Genomic DNA, 20,116 nt, shown 5'->3' on the forward strand with positions numbered 1-20,116 from the left:
ATACACACACACACACACACACACACACACACACACACCCACACACACACACACAGATCAACAACATTAAAACCAGTTACCAGTGTCAATGTAATGTTGCGGCTGAATGGTGTAGATATTCAGTATTACACGCATGCATGCATGCATGCACGCACGCACACACGTAGTGTACTTGTCTGACAACAGTTGCTTGTGAAAGAATGTGCTCCTTCCAGTACTGTGGTCGAACTGTAGACTGAGACAAAACAAACTCAAGACAGGTTCTTGGCTTTGATTCCTTTAAACAAATCTGATTTCCCATTTGTCCAGAAAAAAAACATTCAGACAATGAGTGGGGACCACCGTACATTATCTACTGCCTTCTAACATTAGTAACTTTGGGAGTGCCTACAGGGCCTGAATAAAGTCAAGGGAAAAGGGAAATGAGATGACATACCATCATCACACATGGGAGGAAATTGTGAATTAGATTTGCCATTTTCACAATGGGTCTTTCATTAAGTCTGAGCCTCTGTAGTAAGATCAAGCTCAAGGCACTGCAATGTAGAGATCCAAGAACTCACTACAGAGTGGCTGATCATCACATTCATGTCAGGTGCATTCCCCTGGTCTGCCAGATGGATATGCACTCTTAATGCCCTTCAAACCATGGCACTATCCCCACTGGATTGCAGCCATTCCCAGACAGGAATGCTGGAGCACAGGCAACACTGTACAACATCAGGAACAGCAAAAACAATGGACGTTCACTACTGAAGGACCTATCTAAGCCAACAGGCTTCCATTAAGACACTCTGGGTATCCAGCCAAAGCAAAAACACAGCAATCAAAACACATCGCCAGTGAACATCCTCACCTGACACAATATACCATGTCTCTTGTCAGGATGTGAACATGTAACCTTCCAAAAGTGCCATTATCAGTTATTAATTAGATATAAAGGACATAATCTAAACTAAATCAAATTAACCATGTTACCTGAAGTTCTTTTTAACTGTAACCCGTTTTTCCCTGACTAATTCTGATAATCATTAAGATTTCTACCGTCGTTAAAGGCAAAGGTATAATCACGGAAGGTCAGGGTACTGTAACTCATATGCCAGTCCCCAGAGATTTCTTTAGACATGCTGATTAGCTGAGAGGGTGGAGGTTATTGTCAATGCCACAGTCAACATCGGCACCACATTTGTATTGCGTCGCAGGACTTCAGCTAGATGAGGTCAGAGGCGCTGCTATAAAAACATCTTTATTGACATTAAAGCAGACAGACAGACAGACAGACAGACAGACAGACAGACAGACAGACAGAGAGAGAGAGAGAGAGAGAGAAATGTCATCTGGACAATTCTCCAGCGAACTTTATCTTAACATCTGGAAGTGCCCATCTGTTGGCTTTGGAGTCTTATGTCCTACAGCATTTGCGATGCAGCTAAAGATAAGGAGAAGCTTGGGTGTCTGCAATGGGATGCCGGGCATGCACAGGCCTATACAACCCAGGCCTTTTTCCAATTCCTCCAATGACACATCCATTACAGTAATTTACGCGGTCGACTTACCCATGGCGTGCAAATGCTGTTACTGAGATGAAGCCCTCGGTTTCTGAAACTGATTATGCAAGAACTACTTGCATAATCAGGTTTTTGGGAGTGATTTCATGGGAGTGATGAAGTGGATACAAGAAGATTTCCTTCTACTGCTCCCACTCACTGTTCGGGTCAATAAGAATGTGAGGAGGAGTGCATCTATGTGTCAAATGCATGAATGCTACTTTTGAAAGCAGCTTGCTCCTTGCTATTTATTCAACATGACCTATAGGAGCCTTCAATATAAACGTTTTTTCATTCATCTATCAATTTGCAGTTTATGAGCACAACTATTGGTGGTGTCTTGGGTTAAATTAATCAGACAAGATTTTCATAGTTTGGGTGGTGAAACCACAGTTTAAACAGAGACATTAGCAGTAGTAGTCTTTATACCTGGAGGTGATTCAATTTAGTACCATATTTGGAAATGTATCACTAATCACAATTCATCAATATAGGTCACTGACCTCAGAAACAGAGCAGACTTTCAGTGTTTGGGTTGGGTTTACAATGTCAACACTAACCCTAATGATATTCCTAAGAAGAATGAATTATAATACATATATTAACCTAGAGTGAGGGCTGCAACTAGGATTATTTTCATTATTGAACAATTTGCCAACTTTTCAATTCAATTGTTTTGTCCATAAAATGTAATAAAACAGTAAAAAAAAAAAAAAAAAAAAGCCCACCAGTTTCCCATGTTGGTCTAAAGTCTTCAAAGACTTTAGACCAACATTCCAAAATCCAAAAGATATTCAGTTTAACATTAGAGGAAACCACATCAACATTAGAAAAAGCTGGCAACACTGTATTTTTAGCATTTTAACTCAAAAATTGATTTAAACAATTATCAAAATAGTTGTAGATTAATTTTCTGTCTATCGACTAATTGATTACAATACCCCAGTTTTCTTTTACATTTTTTTGTGTGGCATGCAGATTTTGGCAAATAGGTGTATCATTACATAACAACAACTGCCCTAAAACAGGATCTGAAACCATATGAAGGAGTAGAGCAGCGGTACAAAATAGCATGAAATGACTATCTAAAACATGTAACATGTAAAACGTGTGACAATTACTTTGGTGCTCTACAGAAAATAAAATCTTGAACCTGCTCTGACCTTTGCAAGACATTATTCATCACAGTAACATTACCTGCACACATATGCAAACATGCACACAGCCCTAAGCCATTATCATGCTTCATTAAACTGATTACTGCTAATTTATTATACTACAAATAGCACCCATGGTAAAGATTTTAATAGTTTATGGCCCAAATCTCCAATTGCAGAATTATTCCATATCTAATTAGAAACCAGGAGTCTGTGAGTTCTTCTGTCAACAGGATGATCAGTCACGATGAGATGCCTGAGGTAGCTACCAGTGCTCTGACAATGACGGCAAGGCATGACTAAACGTCCTCATTTTGTCTGTATGCACACATTTCTACTAATGAGATTGGCATCACATGAAACCAAACATGGATTCAACCTCCAGGGCCAGAGTTTAGAGGCTAAAGAGGTGACAGAACAGCACAGGAAATCGTCACATGAAGTGCTCCAGTGAAACCACTTTCAGACACTGTCTGCAGCAACACAACAACAAAGAGCTATCAGTCACTACAAGTACATCATTATTCAATCAGTCGTTAACAAGTAACACAGATTAATTATCACAGCTCTAAAATCAGCCTGATAGATTCTCTGACGGACTTCAGTTACTAGATAACAGAGATCTTAACTCTCAACTGCACTTAGAAAATCAAATCCATTCATTGAAAAGACTGTCAGTATCTCTTATAATACCTGAAACGATTCAACCACTATTCAACTGTCTGAACCAACTCAGCCATGCTGTAATAACTATGTCAAGAAGTCAGACATCATGGCAGGCAACGCAAAAAGAGATTGTTTTAGGATTTATGAGATGATTTTCAGTTAAGGGTTTTACGTGATTTCGATCCCATGCAATGACCATTGTATCCTGGCTACTGTTTCGGAAAGCCCTTTTCAGACATGCGAGTTACAAAGAATGCTATAATATATACATGTGTAACTGTTTATGCAGATTAATACTTATTTTTATAGAAATAAAGTATCATGGTAAAAAAATCTTTTAATTTATCTGGATCATCACCCTGTCTTTTCAATATATAAAAATGTTTTCCCTGCACACTCATGTCCAAACATGCCAAACTCGGGTACCATGAATACTCCCCTAGCCAAAGTTAAACGAGCTTCCCGCAGGCAAGAACAAAACTCAGTGAAGCAACAGTCAAATAGTGTGGGTCCCGGCCACAGTCCCACAATCTCACACATTAACTGTCCATGTTAAGACTATGTGCTACGTATCTGTACTGCTTACAGCATCAATTTTCATCTCAACACACTCACAACAGCAGTTACGTTACGAACATGTGTTTTGTATTTAGAGCACTTTCATGTCCTCACTAATCCTTCTCAACAGAATCCTTATTGAAGACTCACTCGGTTCTTGGAAAAAGAAATGAAAGAATCTTTTTAAAAGAAACTCCAAAACACCTTTTGTATCTGATACATTGTGCAACAACTCAGCATTCCTACGACATATGTAGTGGTGATAATAGGAGATTATGTTGGGGGGGAAAAAAAAAAAAAAAAAAAAGGGCAATTTCTGTGAATTCTTGTTCTGATTACAGCGAGAACAACTCAGGTTACAGCAACTACAGTTAGCTGCAGGCCCAAGACCAACAAAATGATCAGTATTCATACCCACAGCTGGCAGAACCATTATCGCTGTGAAAGAACCTAAAATGTCTCTCTCTGGAGACTAGCTAAAAGGGACATGCTATTGTCATACAGATGTATCCAAACTGGGTCTGTGAACATTGTGCAAAGATGGGAAAAGTATTCACCCTAACCTGAGCACTAATAAAAAGAATATGGCATAAAAGCAGTTTTCTGGGGCTTATTTTAGAAATATCTGCCACTGATGCTGCTGGTTTTGTTGTGCTGCATATGTACTTGACAGGCTATAAATTTGGCTCCTGCAGTTTGTGAAATTATTATGGCTATTGGTATGAAAATTTGAAACCCAATCCAAAGTTTCAGAAACATTTATATCAAAAGAATTTCACAAAGATACAGTGCCATTCTTGTATACACTCAATTGGGAGGTCTATCAAAGCATTTCTGAATATAAGGTTTGGCACTGCAATGACATATTGAGAAATACATACTTGTCCAACAAAGCTTTGATCTTTTTTTTTTTATCTTGAGAGCCCAAGGCATCACCCATATTCATAGTCTGGCACATAACATCTTTCATTCATTTGGTTTTTCTATCTTGCATTAGCTTAGTTATTATATTTTAAAAAAAAAATCACTGAGGCACTCGAGGCCGTGGCAAGTGGCATTAGCTGTTCATTAGGCTCTGAGCTGCTCTGAACCTCAAAGGTGAATCTGAACAACTGTTTTGCTCCTCTCATTCTTAAGTCTGTTAGTGGTTCTGCCAGTCTACTAATGAGCTGGCCTACAGGACAAAAGGTCTGGTGATGTTTATAGAGCATGGTAAAGAGAGGAATATGAGGTTAATGTCTACAGAGAGATTAATGTAAGGTCTGGTAAAAAAAAAAAAATCAGTACTGTTTGCAGTACTGTTAAGTAGGTCCTGTCATCCAACACTGTGCACTGTTTAGTCCGTCTGCACTGCGCCTTTGTACTGTTCAGCAGTATACCTTGTTTTTTCTTAACTGTGCATCATTATCATCAAGAAAAATTCCACATATGTTGAATAGTGTCATTTTGACTAACATAGGTCAAATTATGTTAGTTACCCCTGCACTAAATCAAGGGGCCAAGAGTGGAGTATTTCTGCAAAAGACTGTGCCAGTTTAGCCAGGTTAGAACCAGAAAATTCACATTGGAAACCGTCCTGTTACAGGTCAACGAAACCCTGGAAAGAGAAACATCTAGATCCCATGCTGTCTTAGATAAACATGAGGGTGAATGGTCACATTGCTACTGAGCCATCCTCAGGGCTGCCCGTATGCTGGAAAAGAAAGACAGCTTTATAGAGGTGAACAGAGTTGTGCTTTCTGCAAGGAACAGACACTTACAGTCTTACACAGCCTTACGCAGTTTCATGCCCGCCCACAGGTCATTTACACATGCATCTGCAAAAACCCACTGTAAAGTAAGGGAAATAGACACTCACACACATGCACACACACTCTCTCCCTCTAACTTGGACCTGCCACAGGGAAGACACGGAGAGCTGGGTGGCAAGAGATAAGGGCCGAGGTGAGAGAAGGTTTGAAGGAGGTGCAGCCAAAATGAAGGAAACATCAATAGTAAATGTCTTAGCTGGGATCTGGGCCACAGTGAGCCGCCAAAGGAGCTTAAGCGTGCCTTGGCATAGACTGTGGATCTGTGGAGCTGCACTGGAGGGATATTCTCCCACATTCTTTCACAAAAAATTCTATCATTTAGGGTTTTGTTGACGGTGGTGGTGAAAACAGTCTCACACACTGGGGCAGAATCTTTAAACCCTCATTTGGGCTGAATAAGAGAGTGACGGCATATTGTTTGCACTGTTTCCATGTTTATATCCAAACTTCCCCAAACAAGTAAACTATATTTTTAGTATGAAAATAAATACACACAATAGCCTCCAACTCCTATATGTTCGACAAAGCCTTTAAGGTGTTGATACAGCAACAGCAAAGTTACAGTACAGTATGTTTTCTGTAGCTCTGACTGTATCCCTCTGGTCTCCAAATTGATGGTGCCGGCTCCAGGCCCCTGCCTCAGTTGGGGACATTTGATTTCCATCCATGTTTTACTATAATCTTCTTTGCCTATCATCAGTAATCATGGTGAGCCTTGAGATAAAAAAGTGGAAAAGGCCTCTCAGGCCAGTATCCCATAAACAGCAGATTACAGCAAATCAGAAATTAAAGCCAGAACTGAGGCAGACCCTGGGAGTGAGGGAAGACGAGCAGTGGCCCTCCAGAGCCAAGAGATTTGCTCTGTTTCATTAATGCTGATGAACTTAATTCAATCAATTCTCTGCAAGAAATCACTGTGGTGGTAAACAACTCCTAATGCCATCTGCAGAGGCCAATGCAATAAAGCTGTTTTCTTCACACACTACCTTAATCCTGGTGTTGATTTACTCTACTTATCCAAGCTACAGAAATGACCTGATGGCACCTTTGTGATCTAGAGGCCAAAACAAACTCTGAGTTGGGGGCAGGAAGCATATTAAGCTGCGAATGGCAGAAAATGTAAATCTCTCTGACAAAACAAACCCCATAGGCCTTGGACTTTAATTGCATTTGTTCCCATAAATGGTGCCTTTAGACTCAACAGTGGATGGTGAACAGTAAAGTCAAAGACCTATTTACATATACGCTAGCAGCTATCAGACAGTGTGAGGGACAAACTAATGACCAAGAGACCGCACGCACGCAAGCACGCACGCACACACGGCATTTAAAGAAACACGAGTGGATGGTTCCAGGGCATGCCAAAAGACAAAGACAAGAGTGGAATTTACATTGTTACCTGTGCTGATTTCTACTCTACCTGTTATCATTAAGCTGCGTGTATCGGGGCTGAGGATCTGGGTCACCATCATTCACATCGTAGCTGGCATCCGGGTCCTTTACAGAAATATAAGGTCTTAGAGTCAGATACAGAAACATCTTTTTATGAGTGAGTTTGGAGATTCAAATCATTTCGGTACACTGAAGTATTTTTTTTTTTTTTTTCTAAAAACACTGCCAAAACTTGAAAACCTCAAAATTTATATACCATCAGGCATTCTGTTTGAGAAGAAGGAAGACACTATGTTATAATTCAAAATCTGATCTATTTATTCAATTCTTAACTTCATTCTGTTTGCAGCTGCAGTAACACAGCTTCTCCATGGAAAACATAATGTTTCAGCTCATTTAGGAGTTCAACTCACGTAGTTCTGCATCAGGTCCGGATGGTTCTTCTCTATTCCATCATCCAGGATGGACACCACCACCCCTTTACCAGTGTAGCCCAACTGCCACGCAGATTTGGCATTCAAGTCACGGTGGTTGCTGTTGTACTGAGGATGGAGAAAGCAAATAACTTAGATGGAATCTAATTATCTGAGAGACACCTGAGTGCTGACAAGACTGTGCTTTTAACTGAATTTTGAAAGGCTCACTCTTGAGAAAAAAAAGAAAAAAAAAAAAAAAAATCAGCATTTAAGACACTTAGATGAAGACTGAGTTTCTGACTGAAGCATCTGGGGAAAAAGAGAGGTGCTGCTTATTGAATTTCAGTCATACCTCCTTAGCAAAAAACTGAAGTTTCTCAGTGAGGGGAGGGCAGTATTGCAAGGTACCAAAGAGTATCTCTGTTCCAAAAGCACCGGTGCCATGCTTGTATTTATTGCATTTATTATTAAAAACAAGCAAAGCAAAGCACCAGTGAACTGGATGATGACTCAGATTAGACATTCCGTATGCCTTCTGATATGCTTTTGACATTCAACTTGACCTTTGGTCAAACGCCATGTCCGGTTTTCATGTCCAAAGCTCTTCTTTTTAAAGTGTAACATTAGTTAAATCTAAAGTCTCAGGTGTACCAATCACCACAGTTACCTCTTAGATTTCAGACCCTAGTGAGCGTAGTCTATCACACAGGATGAGGTTTGTTCCTCAACCTTATAATATCACTGACATTTAAACCATTGAGAAGAAAATCAGTTAAAGCTTAGAGTTGTGATCTGCAATGCTGATGCAGATTGAAAAAGGCCTTTTGTGGCTGACACGCTAAGTGAATAACAAATTAGAGGCATGTACAAGCTTTCGTTCTGAATATTGTTCCAGTCCTTCTCCTTCTTCCTCGATGTCCATGTTCCTTCTGCACACTGACATCTTGAGCATATGAGCATGTGTACAGCTTGAGATCTCGTTTTGAGGCTTGCCCATTATTTATCCGTTGAAAAAAAAATCTTCAGATAATCATATAAATGAATATAAGAATATAAGAAGCATCTGTCCATCAAGGACACCGTGCCAACAGACCCACCCACACTCTCCTCTGGCCAGGGGGGGTTCAGTTTTAATAAGATGCAGACTTATTACTACCAGTAGTTAGAGGTATTACTACTATAATTACTAAATTAATATATTATATGGACTATAATTACCTATTATTTAAAATACACCAAATGTACTCTGGTAATGAGAGCAAATTATGTTTTTTTTCTATAGGTCAGCAGAGTGCACTTATTTGGACAAAATATTACCTGTCCACAATTAGCAACTGGAATGCTGAAAATTCAAAAACAGCTCAAATGCAGAGAGAAATTAGGTTAGTAAAATTGATGTCACATGACCACAACCACGAATGAAACCAACACCATCTGAAGCCCTAATGCATCCATTTTCTTTCAGTAGAGTTTTTCAGGAAATTGTTACCACCATTCAAATAGCATAGAGGTGTTTTTTTTTTTTTTTTTTTTTTAAGCCGTGCTAACAGCAATGCACCAAGGATGTTAGTCATCTCAAGATAGATTGGAAGGACTGTCATTAAATATGGTACAGACATTCATGGTACCTAGATGAATCCGAATAACTTTTCATCCACCACAGATTAATGTTCATCTGATGGTCTAAAATCCTGGTAACAACTAACAAGTTCACGTGTTATTTGTACCCATGGTGACATGTTACCATTTATATTCTGTACAAAGCTCGGGCGATCCCATTAGTGGAAAACATCTGAAAATCGCAAAGGTGTTGCTCTAGTTTTCAAGTGTTTTAGTGTTTAATGAGCTTTGCAACCTTGAGGTGCCAACAAACCTATGAATAGAAATCAATCTTTATTTTTATGTTTTCCACTCATACAAGTTCAGCAACTGTTTAAAGGACCACAAAATGATTCATATTCACAAATAGCAGCACAGAAGCTTTAGTAATAACTTTTACACAGTTTGTTTTTAATTATAATATATTAATTAGTCATGTCTTTATCTGATACTATTGGAAATGGTACAGAGCTGCAACAATTAATTGATTAGTTGATTATAAGAAAATTTGGCAGCTATTTTGATAATTGGTTAATCATTTAGTCATTTTTAATTTTTATTTTTGCCATATATGAATGTCAGTGCAATACTCTGGTTATTACTAGGACTACTTGATTAATTGAGAAAGTAAAAGGCAGATTAATCAATGAAAATAATCATTAGTTGCAGCCCTAAAAGATACTGAAAGTGCTTGTTAATTTTTGCACAAAACTATGCCATATCCATATGAATCAAATACAGGTTTTACTATCAGTTACCCACTATCTATTCCAAACACAACGGGGAACAGAGTCTGTTAAAGCACAGACATTTTGAGCAACTGGTGATGCAAGTCAGTTTTGCATCAGCATGAATCTTCTTATTCTTCTGCCTGAAGCACCCTCACAGTAATTCAAAAAAAGACTGGAACTAAACAGAAAGTCTCAGGGGTTGTTACTGCTGCTTTTAACAGGCCAATGTATCAGTGACATTCTTCAAGTCAAAAGTGAAAATCAATCAACTGAAAACAGGAGAGCTTCAAGATAAATCACCTCTGCCTCGCTCTCTGCTTTCCGTCTTTGATGCCGTGCTGTCTATGGACTAAAGTAAACTATCAATTTCTAAAAGCTTGCAATTCAGAATTCAAAAGGCGCTCTGTATGTGTATGCTATTGTTATAGCAAAATCCTTTAGGTGAAGTCACTCAGACTTGTGCTTCTTTTTCTGCAAACAAGAAGCACAACAGCATTTCACACGAAGACAGGATATTGGATTCATACAAGCATGTCTTTTGACTCGGGGGAAACATCACAGCCACAAATTTAATTACCTGTATTGACTTCGGGCGGATGAAAACCTCAACCAGTGTGCAGCACAGAATTATGTCCCACGGACACACACAAATCACTGACAACACACAAATACTCTTTTGTTAAGTGCAGTTTCTGTTTATACTCACCAGGTACCACTGGTCTCTGAACTTAGGATCTAAAGGTTCTTCGAAAGCATCCCTCTTTTTCCTCCGTTTCGACACCTGTTGTTCTGCCCAAGTCACCTAAACAAAAAAATTCACAAACACACAAAGAGATTAGTAATGTAAACAAAAAGGTGAGGTGATGCTCGGTAAAGCAAAAATACTGCTGCAAACCGCACTGCTCACCGTCATATTAAAATTTAAAAAAAACAAAAAAACCAAACAAACCAAGAAATTATTATGTGCTGGCCATGAGGGTCACCATGTCAAATGCATTAATAGAGATCCCCATTCTCAGCGGGATGACAGCAGACAAAGTGAGATTAGAGGCACAGGGGTATCGTGGACTTGTCACTAATGAGACCCGCTGATGAATTCCAGAGCACCCTGAGACTAATTAAAATCTCTGGATTGGTGTAAAATGGGATGCACCAGAATCTATTATGCTTATCGGTGCACCCAAACACGCATGCACACTAACAATACACACACAGACGTACAAATTCAATACAAGTCTGACAACCCGACAGCAACCCAGTCTGCAGCTGGCTTTCGTAATGCGCAGGCTCCTGCAGAAAGTGTTGACAGAAGCAGATTGCATAGAGTGAAAATACTGCCCTTGTCTACCCAGGCAGAATTGCGCCTGCTGTATAGCAAAAACGCCTGGGTAGACAAGAGCAGAAAAAGAATGTGTCAGAGTAGGAAGATAGAGAACTGCCTGCCGCAAGGACAGAGCACCTGATGTGAAGGACAACCAAATCACAGCACACCTCCATCTCTCTCTCTCTCTCTCTCCACCTCTGCTGATCGCTAGAGACACGAGTAAAAGAGAAACGATGTAATGAAGGTCACATTAGCTGGTACACTGAAGCGATGCCAATCCAACACTACCATAATATAACGGTATAATGGAATAATTTCACTTCAAAGAGCAGAGTGGTTTGTGTATGAGTTCATTTTAATGTCACTCCCTTCACTGGTGAGAGGCTCAATCAGTCTAAGTGGAGGAGACGTTTCCACCAGGGTTCATCCGACCCTTACTGGGAAGATGAGGTCAGCCCTGTGAGGTGTAGCTGTGGCAGTTTACAGTACACACAGAATTGGGTGACTGCTTTTTCCACTACTGCCAACAAAGGCAGACAGATATGACAGAAAACTTTTGGCGACATACATGTAAGTTGAAAACACTACATCCAACTTTCAACTCTCCTCCAATAAGCATGTGCATTCAGTGCTTGGGGTAAGAGGAAATCACTGGTAAGCTATCTGTATTCGTACTGCAAAGATCATCATAGACAGATGAACAAAATAAATCACAAACCACTGACACGCTTTTGTGAATTTTTCTCCTCAGAAAAATATGCTCAGAATATAAAATAAGAATATGTCTATTAAAAAAAATAAATAAATAAAAATAAAGTTTTTCTTTGTGCTGGTGTTGTCAGCCTGTGGAAAAGAAATCTTATCTACCAGATTCAAAAAAAATATGCCTGTGCCCTACTGCCCCTGCATTTTATTCTGGCAAATTCTCTTGCAGACGCTAATAAGAAGATAAATCAGGTTGGTACATCTTGCAGTAAAATGTGCAAGTGCTCGGAAACTGGTATACATATAATATATAATATGTAATATATATAATATATAATATAGGATAAAGATTATTAGCCATAATAATTATTTTGCCAATATTCATGATTTTTGTTTTTTAACAATGTAATGTGCATCACAATGACTCCTATGCAGAGATGAGATAAGACTGAAAAAAATTAATTCACTACTGCTTCTCGTAGCATTGAATCAAATAATATCAAATCTAAAATGAATGCCATCATATCGGATGCTCAAACTTATCTTCTCTGAATCAATAAATATGTGTCTTGATCTTGAAATGTGTAGGGGGAAGAGACTCACACCCCTCGAGATTCACAAACCACATATACAGTGGGGTTCAAAAATCTGAGACCACTTTCCCATTCAAGTGAACGGGAAAGTGGTCTCAGCGTGGGAATTGACAGGGTAGTTTAGAGACAGAGCGGCAGTTATTGACGCTCTTCTCTCACTCAGGCTTTAGTATTGGCTCTCTGTTTTAAAGAAAAGGGATCTCTACAGTCAGAGTGACAAAGACTCAGTTGTATAAATGGACAAAATTCAACTTCATTAAACTAGTCCATGTGATTTTTAGTCAGACAGAAATCTTTTTTTCTTCTGCATCATAAGGCAGTGTACGTGATTTCCCCTCTTCCATGTCCTCATTTGCTTTCTCAATCACACATGAAACCTTGTTTTCACACATACGTAGAGTGTGTCTCTGTTGTGGAACATTTCCATGCTGATTCTTTTAAAAGATGACAGTTTTCTTAAGAGAACACAGGAAGTTGCGTGTAATGTACAAGCCAATGGACTGTTTACTGCATTGTGTGGCTTTGTGTGGCTTGCATTGCATCAAATCTGCTCATCATTATTACTGTGGCACACGGTGTAGCTTAATTTCCTTTGTATTGTTATGCATACTATATACAAAACCATCGCATGTAACAACCTCTTGTGCATTCCTTCCTGTCAATGGGACAGCTTTTCTTCACACTTGAGCTGCGTCGGAAATGTTACAGAAATGTTACTGGGTCTAACTAGACAGACTGGCACGACGACTCTAAATTACGCCGACATGTAAAACTGGGAGTGCATTTACTTACAGTATATGCTTAAACTTCAATCCAAACACTTGATTTGTGCCTTAAGGGTCTTATCGTCGTGACATGACCATAAAAAAATCCTTCTTATTTGGTAATAGAAACAGTTACAACAGCCGCAAAGGTGTAACTGATCTTAATATCACACACAGTTCTTGGAGATGTCGTTCAAAACATAGCAAAGACGTGATTTTCCAATTAATGTGCTAGAAAAAGACTTCATTAGTACAATTCATAAGTAATTCATTTGACACAGATAAGCGGCTTGTGTGTGTTTGTAAACTAATCAAAGAATGAAGATAATGAATCGGTCAAACATAAGAAAAATAACTTCCTGACAGCAGTATAATAATAGTCACCTTTATTTCAGTATTTTTACTTTTACATTATTTTAGTGCACAATTTCTTTGAAAAGTAATCACAAAGCAAAAGGATCAACTGTAAGTTTATTATAAAGAGACCAAATTTGACTCTTTACCCTAAGTAGTGTCATGCTTTTTCCTACAAATAACAGCTGCAATCTTTCTTTGATCCATGCATAAGACAAGACAAGTGAGAATATATCTCCCTAGTCACTTCCTTATACTAACTATAAGTTCAATATAGTATGCCAGTGACTTTCCTGTAAAATTAACTATTGTACTTAGAATATTACACTGAACTTGAGATCAAAAATGTTCTCTTCGGTCTCTATATTCAGTTTAAAACAGAACAGGAAACAATAATAGTCATATTTTTCACCACCAAACTATTAATTCATATTGAACAGATTTCATTTTCGTGACAGGAGTGGGACAACAAACATTTCCATTTTTTGCAATTTTCATGTGAAGTCTTTTGAAATTCTATAAAAGTCTGTGACAGAACACAGAGTCTCAGAAGTTGACAAACGGCATTTTCATTAGAAATAGGCTTTGAAAATAGAAAACAGTGTCTATCTCATATGTCCAGACTGATCCAGTGCAAAATTAACGTTCACTCAAAGACTGCTTGGGTCATGTTTAGGTGCAGAGTGCTATCTGTCCAATAAAATGGATTTCCCACCCTACTCATTTTGCTCAACCACTGTTTTGTTCTTCATTATACAAACATAGCTTCCTCCCTCTGAGACCAAATGTAAAGTAAAGCATCATTACCATAAAGGAACATAATACCAATTACAGTACAGATCAGTAGCTGTGTATTTCATTTATATGTATGCTAATTTTTTTTTTTCCATGTCACAGCTGCTACTATTCTTGCCATAATAATCAAACTGGAAATAAAAGCCTCGACCACAGCTAAACAAATGATAGATGAATGGTTAAGTTCAATGTTTCTGGAGCCACTCATTGCTCTGCTGTGTCTGTCCTATTACGTCTCTGCTTTTTATCTAACTAAACAAAAACAATGAAGCAGAGCAAACTGCCCATAACAACAAACAAAGCAACAACAGAATAAAACATGACAGTAGAAGGCATGGAGGTAGCAGATAGACCCAAGCTTTAAATCTTCAATAGACCCTATTAACAGGGCTCTGGTAGGCAGTCTATGAGATCTGGCAGAGGTCCATGTGCTTTTGTCAGTAATTAGACACTCTTCAAAGAGTTTACTGAGCCTTTTGTTCAGGCTTCATCTCCACCAGTTTAAAAACTGCAAGGCCAGTCTCTCGGGGATTCAAAATTCCTCCTTTTAGAAATATTGTTGCAGTGTTTTCAGAAAAGCTATGCGGCTGACGCAAACGTGAATGCAATTTGCAATGATAAGCTGGTTCAGAAAAGCTTTTATGAAACAGTTAATTGCCATACAGTTACAGAAATGATAAATAGGAGAGAGTCTATACATAAAAACTGAGGGGAATTTGTAAATATTGCAAGTTACTGCAGCATTTGCAAAGCTCCCTTGATGAAACAAAAACAAATAAATAAAACAAGAGAAAATTCCTGTAAATTTCTGTAGGTACTGACAAGCTGAGCTGACCTTTCCTGAACAGACAGGAGGGACCTGGAACTGTAATGCTCCACTTTCTCTGAGGTGCTGTGGGAAATAAGGAATTCAACAACAGGAAATGGAGCCGCACTGTTTAAGGAAATCCCAAAGAGGGAGGTGGACCATTTCTAACATGGATGGAAACAAACCCAGCAGAAGTTGGTTTATTCCCGGTGTGCACCTGTATGTGTAGCTGCATAGCACGGCCAGGGACACCTTAAGGCAGCTTTCAACTTTTTTTTTTTAAGGCTGCAGAATAGTTTTCACATATATAATGCATCTGCAGCTGCGCTTATATAGACTTACATGGATACTTATCTAAATTACTATAATTGTCCTTGAAAATATCTATTTACTGAAATGACTGGACACAGTTTAGATGTAAACATGGTGATATAATTTGAGAGAATGTTCGAACATTTCTCCTAAGTCTCAAGTGCTGGTAGGCTCAGTCATTAGAAGGAAAATATATAACACAAGCAAGAGCTCAGATCAGGGAGGAGACAACGAACCCAAAGACGACTCAGCTACAGAGTAGATGTGCCTGAGCCAATCTGCTGGATCAGTAATGGAGTCAGCTGATCACTATTGGCTATCTAAAGCCAGAGTCTTTTCAGATCATTTTTCATTGTAACCCATTGTGCTCTGGGTACGCCAGCTCTCACCAGCACCCTACTGCTCTTGTTTAAACGTGCTCCTGACTTTGACAGCGTTGTCAGCCAGTGAACCATAGCAGCCAGCAGTTCCAATTAATAATTTTCACACTGACAGCGAGTATCATTGAGAGATGGAAGAAATGATGCTCTGGGTTTTTAAAAAGTGACTGTTTTGTCTTTGTTTAAACGACATTGAACAGGTATACAGCTGCTCTGAAGTACTGCAGTCAACTGAAATTTACATTTAAACTATTGATTTTGCTGTGGATAATGAGAAGCTGTGTGAATTCAGTCAAAACTGCCCTGTCAAAACAATAGACTAACACAATTATGTCCACAAATATTACACAAAACAATAATGGACATAACACAAAATATTATAAGAAACTGTCAAAGCAAAGGTGTGATATGGAAGCAGGCACCATTATATAGTTTGTCCACCGAAGAAATTAATTTAAGATTCATTGCTGTGAGCTTTTAGCAATTTTCAGTAGTTAGTCAAGTAGACTCAAAAACAAAAGGTCATCAGGCCTTTAAAACTTCATTTCCTTCCCTATTATAAAACTATTTTCAAAAGGTTCAAGGATTTTTTTTCAAGGATATTTTCTGATAGAAGATTCTTTAAAAAGTACTCATACACCCTCTTCACAGCCGCACACATACTGGCTGTATTCCCGCAGCCATGAATGTTAATTTCACACTCTTCCGTTTGTCCTTCCCAATAGGAGAGGACACAGACTCATTTTCAAACTAACCTCAAACTCTCTTGCAAAACAGTGTGAAAATGCAGAAATGTGAAATTACAATTTAGATCAGTCAAGAGGAACCAGTTTCACAGCAGTGCAAGTATCTGGGGAGCATCCACGTGGAAGCGCCAGCTCACCTTTGAGCACTCAGGTAAAAGAAAAAGCAGCAAGTGTGGCTGTTGTGGCTCGTTTGAGACAGCCATTAAAAAAAGAAAGTGAAAAACGATGGCTAAGGGTTTGGTTCTTGGTCCTGTGGTTGTGAGATTACTGTATACCCCTTTGTTCCTATTTTTGACTTAATGACCAATTAATTTAAAATAACTTTCAAATTAAGGTGAAAAGAATGAGTTTCATCTTAGAAGCAGCCGCTTTCTGAGACTTAAACTAATGACTCCCATACAGTTCTTCAAATAAAGAAGATCAAATTAAATATTCCCACATGTCAAAAACACAATTTTAAACCTTGATGGATAAGCACAAGGTTGTAATATTGACTTCTTTAAGGATCACAAATGGACTCAAAGTAAAATGACATTTAATTGTGGTACATTGACTCTTTCTATTAATGAGAAGTCAGCTAGAAAACCAATTTTCAAAGCCCTATCGTCTAGAAGTACTTGGAAGATATAGCTTGTCACAATATCTATTTATCACAATTATGTTACTTCCATTTCACTAGTGGAGATATTGTATAAACATATAGAAATTTCACAAACCACTCCCACAACTTAAGGTGTAGTCAGTGATCTAATCTAATGCACTTTTTGTCAGATTTAATGAGTATCTCCACATGGTCTGCTAGCTGTCTGTTCTGTGTGTGAGCTGGAAAAAAAAAAAAAAAATCTGGTGTTCCTACACAGCCCTGGCTCTGCCAATGGGAAACAAACAAAGTGGCTCAGATTGAGCCAAATAGCACCATTCCAGCCAAGCAGCAACAGGGGGCATTCGTGCTCTGCATAGGACAAGGGAAAGAAGAAGATGGGATATGGGGGGTAAGGGGGCAGTGGGAGCAAGATAAGGTAAATCTGGGACATGCTGACATGCTGAACTCCACTAATTAATCGCATTGTCAAGGAGAGATGGCCGAGAAACAGCCAAAGAGGAGAAGATCAGAAGAACAAAAACTGAAAAAGAAGGGCTATGATCAGGCGAGGGGGTGAGTATCGCTGTCTGCAGCTGGCGTGCTAGCTGTGGGAAACCATCTCGTCCTCTCTGCAACAGCAACTGTAGCAACAGCTTGCTAACCCACAACCTATCTTAACGGTAGTTGTCTCGTTGTTTGCTCTATATCACGGTATTTGCCTGTACAACGTCCAAAGGGTATTATAGCCATGAAAACATAAAAACACAAGTTTGTTAGCACAGTGGGATTATTTGGATTCATACATAATTCGAAATGCTATGCCAGGTAACATTACCTTACATTTTATATTACAATGTTTGTTGTGGTTCCTCTATGAGAAAGAGTATCCACTTCCATGCCGTATAAGACGTTCTGGATTTTGCCATATTTCTCTATTGACGATCTAGCCCTGTTGATAGTGTCGTTGCCTTGGCAATGCCCGTCCATGAATTTGGGGGCAGAGCTTCTGTAGAAGCACTGAAGGGAGGTATGTATTTGCTTTGTTTCTGAGCTCAAATATCAACAATCTTTCTCCAGAATCGGTTACCCCTCCTTTAATCCACCTCTCCACTATCCACTGGTTAAGTTCAATATGTTACAAACATTTATATTTTCCCCCAAAAATGACAAATTATGGCTAAATAGTTAGTCCTTTGGTGTAGCTAGGTCCCCATACCTCACACACTTTCTCCCCATAGTATACCCTGAAACATCAGTAAACCTCATCCACACCCATGAAAACACGTTCCATCAATTGGAAATAAACTTCTTACCTTGGGATCTCTTTGTAGACGGACTTGTGTTCCCCTGTGATCTGACAGCGATCTCTTCACCACTGTACGATGCCTGAAGTGATAATAATCACCAAAAACCTAGAAAGACAAAAAGATGAAATCAGTTATCACATAAGGCCATTTAAATCTCTGAGTAATCTGATAATACCTCTACATGTGATAAATGTTTCTTTGAGGTATGAAAATATTCTGGTCACAGTAGTTGTACTTTTCTCTTAACACTAACCTGACCTGACAGAAATGTATATAACATGAAAGTCACACTAGGGAAGTTGGGCCATTTTACATGGATAACACTGCCCTGACTGAAACATTTCATTCATTCATTCATTCAGAGAGGATCCATCATTTATGAATTTATTTTAATGAGACCAAAACAGTGTTAACCAAAGCCCTACCTCAGTATCAGCTGACCAAAAGTAGCATCAAAGATATTTAGAAGCATCATTTTGTTTGACAGTAAAGCCCTGTTTATTTTTGGACTGCCTTTTTCTCTGTAGCAAACTTCTACTCAGGTGATAAAAGTTTACCAATCCTCTATGCTCAGTCCAGTTACTAACGCTGTGTAATCAAGGTCCCTGATATTGAGCACTGACACACTTTACCTAAGAATATGTTGTCTGAGCAAAGAAAAACACTTCACATCACAGGACAGCAGTTTCAGAGGGAAGACAACTTGGTGGTGTGAATCTACACGAGTGCTAAAACAATTGGGCAATTAATTGATTGACAAAGAGTCAATTTTGATAACCCATTAACAATTTAAATCAAGTAAGTAAGTATCAAGTCAAAAGATCAAACAGTTACAGCCTCTCTGTTTGCTTTTCTCCTGGTTTATATCACTGTAAATTTAAATTCTTTGGAGTGTTGCAGAATTAATTATTCATTAGAAAAAAATATACAGATTAATTAATAGTGGGAGAAGAATGTTGGTTGCAACCCTAATCTAGACTAAATTGAATGTAGTACATGAGTGGTTGTCAGACAGGAAAACACGAGTCCAAAAGAACATTTTTACATTCAGCATTAAATACTGCGTTTAGCAGCCAACCAATCAAACATCTTTGAAGGTACTCAGGTCGTGTTGAAAGCTCTATATGCTATGAAATGTTAATTCATGATTTTGCTAAACAGAAAATGGGGAAATGTGGTTAGACTGAGAGTCATGAACAAAATTAACACCACATACAGACTTGAGATGTACAGAGTTAAACATAATTATGGGAATCATTACCATATGAAGATGTGGTGTAAAAAAAGGAGAAGAAATTATACCCCTTTTTGTCATCAGACAGGGATGCTTTGTGCCCCAGCAAAGGTGGATGTAGCGCTAAGGTACTGCAGTGGGTACTGCAACATTCCTTCACACCAAAAGAGGAGCTGATCATTCCCCCAACCTCCTCTGCTCCCATTTATTCACAGTAAAAAAGCCAATTCCAGCCAGGCTGACACAAAAGGCCCCTGCACACAAAGCCAGTGGACAATGGGGGGCAATAACCAAGAGGGAAGACACACTTTAGAGTGATATACCGCTCAGACAT

The 20,116-nt window shown here is 38.8% G+C and overlaps 1 protein-coding gene across 3 annotated transcripts in view; it reads right to left on the reverse strand.

The window, feature by feature from the left end:
• furina (furin (paired basic amino acid cleaving enzyme) a) overlaps positions 1–20,116 on the reverse strand; it is an 83,132-nt gene that overhangs the window by 24,844 nt on the left and 38,172 nt on the right. For all 3 annotated transcript variants that reach the window (XM_040135970.1, XM_040135964.1, XM_040135978.1), the window contains exons 3-6: positions 18,555–18,653; positions 10,584–10,679; positions 7,545–7,673; positions 7,160–7,236 (exon numbers count right to left, since the gene is read on the reverse strand). In XM_040135970.1, coding sequence (XP_039991904.1) covers positions 7,160–7,236; positions 7,545–7,673; positions 10,584–10,679; positions 18,555–18,653 — 401 coding nt within the window. The remainder of the gene's footprint in view (positions 1–7,159; positions 7,237–7,544; positions 7,674–10,583; positions 10,680–18,554; positions 18,654–20,116) is intronic.

This window comes from Xiphias gladius, chromosome 1 (assembly GCF_016859285.1).
Source record: "Xiphias gladius isolate SHS-SW01 ecotype Sanya breed wild chromosome 1, ASM1685928v1, whole genome shotgun sequence".
Taxonomy (NCBI): domain Eukaryota; kingdom Metazoa; phylum Chordata; class Actinopteri; order Istiophoriformes; family Xiphiidae; genus Xiphias; species Xiphias gladius.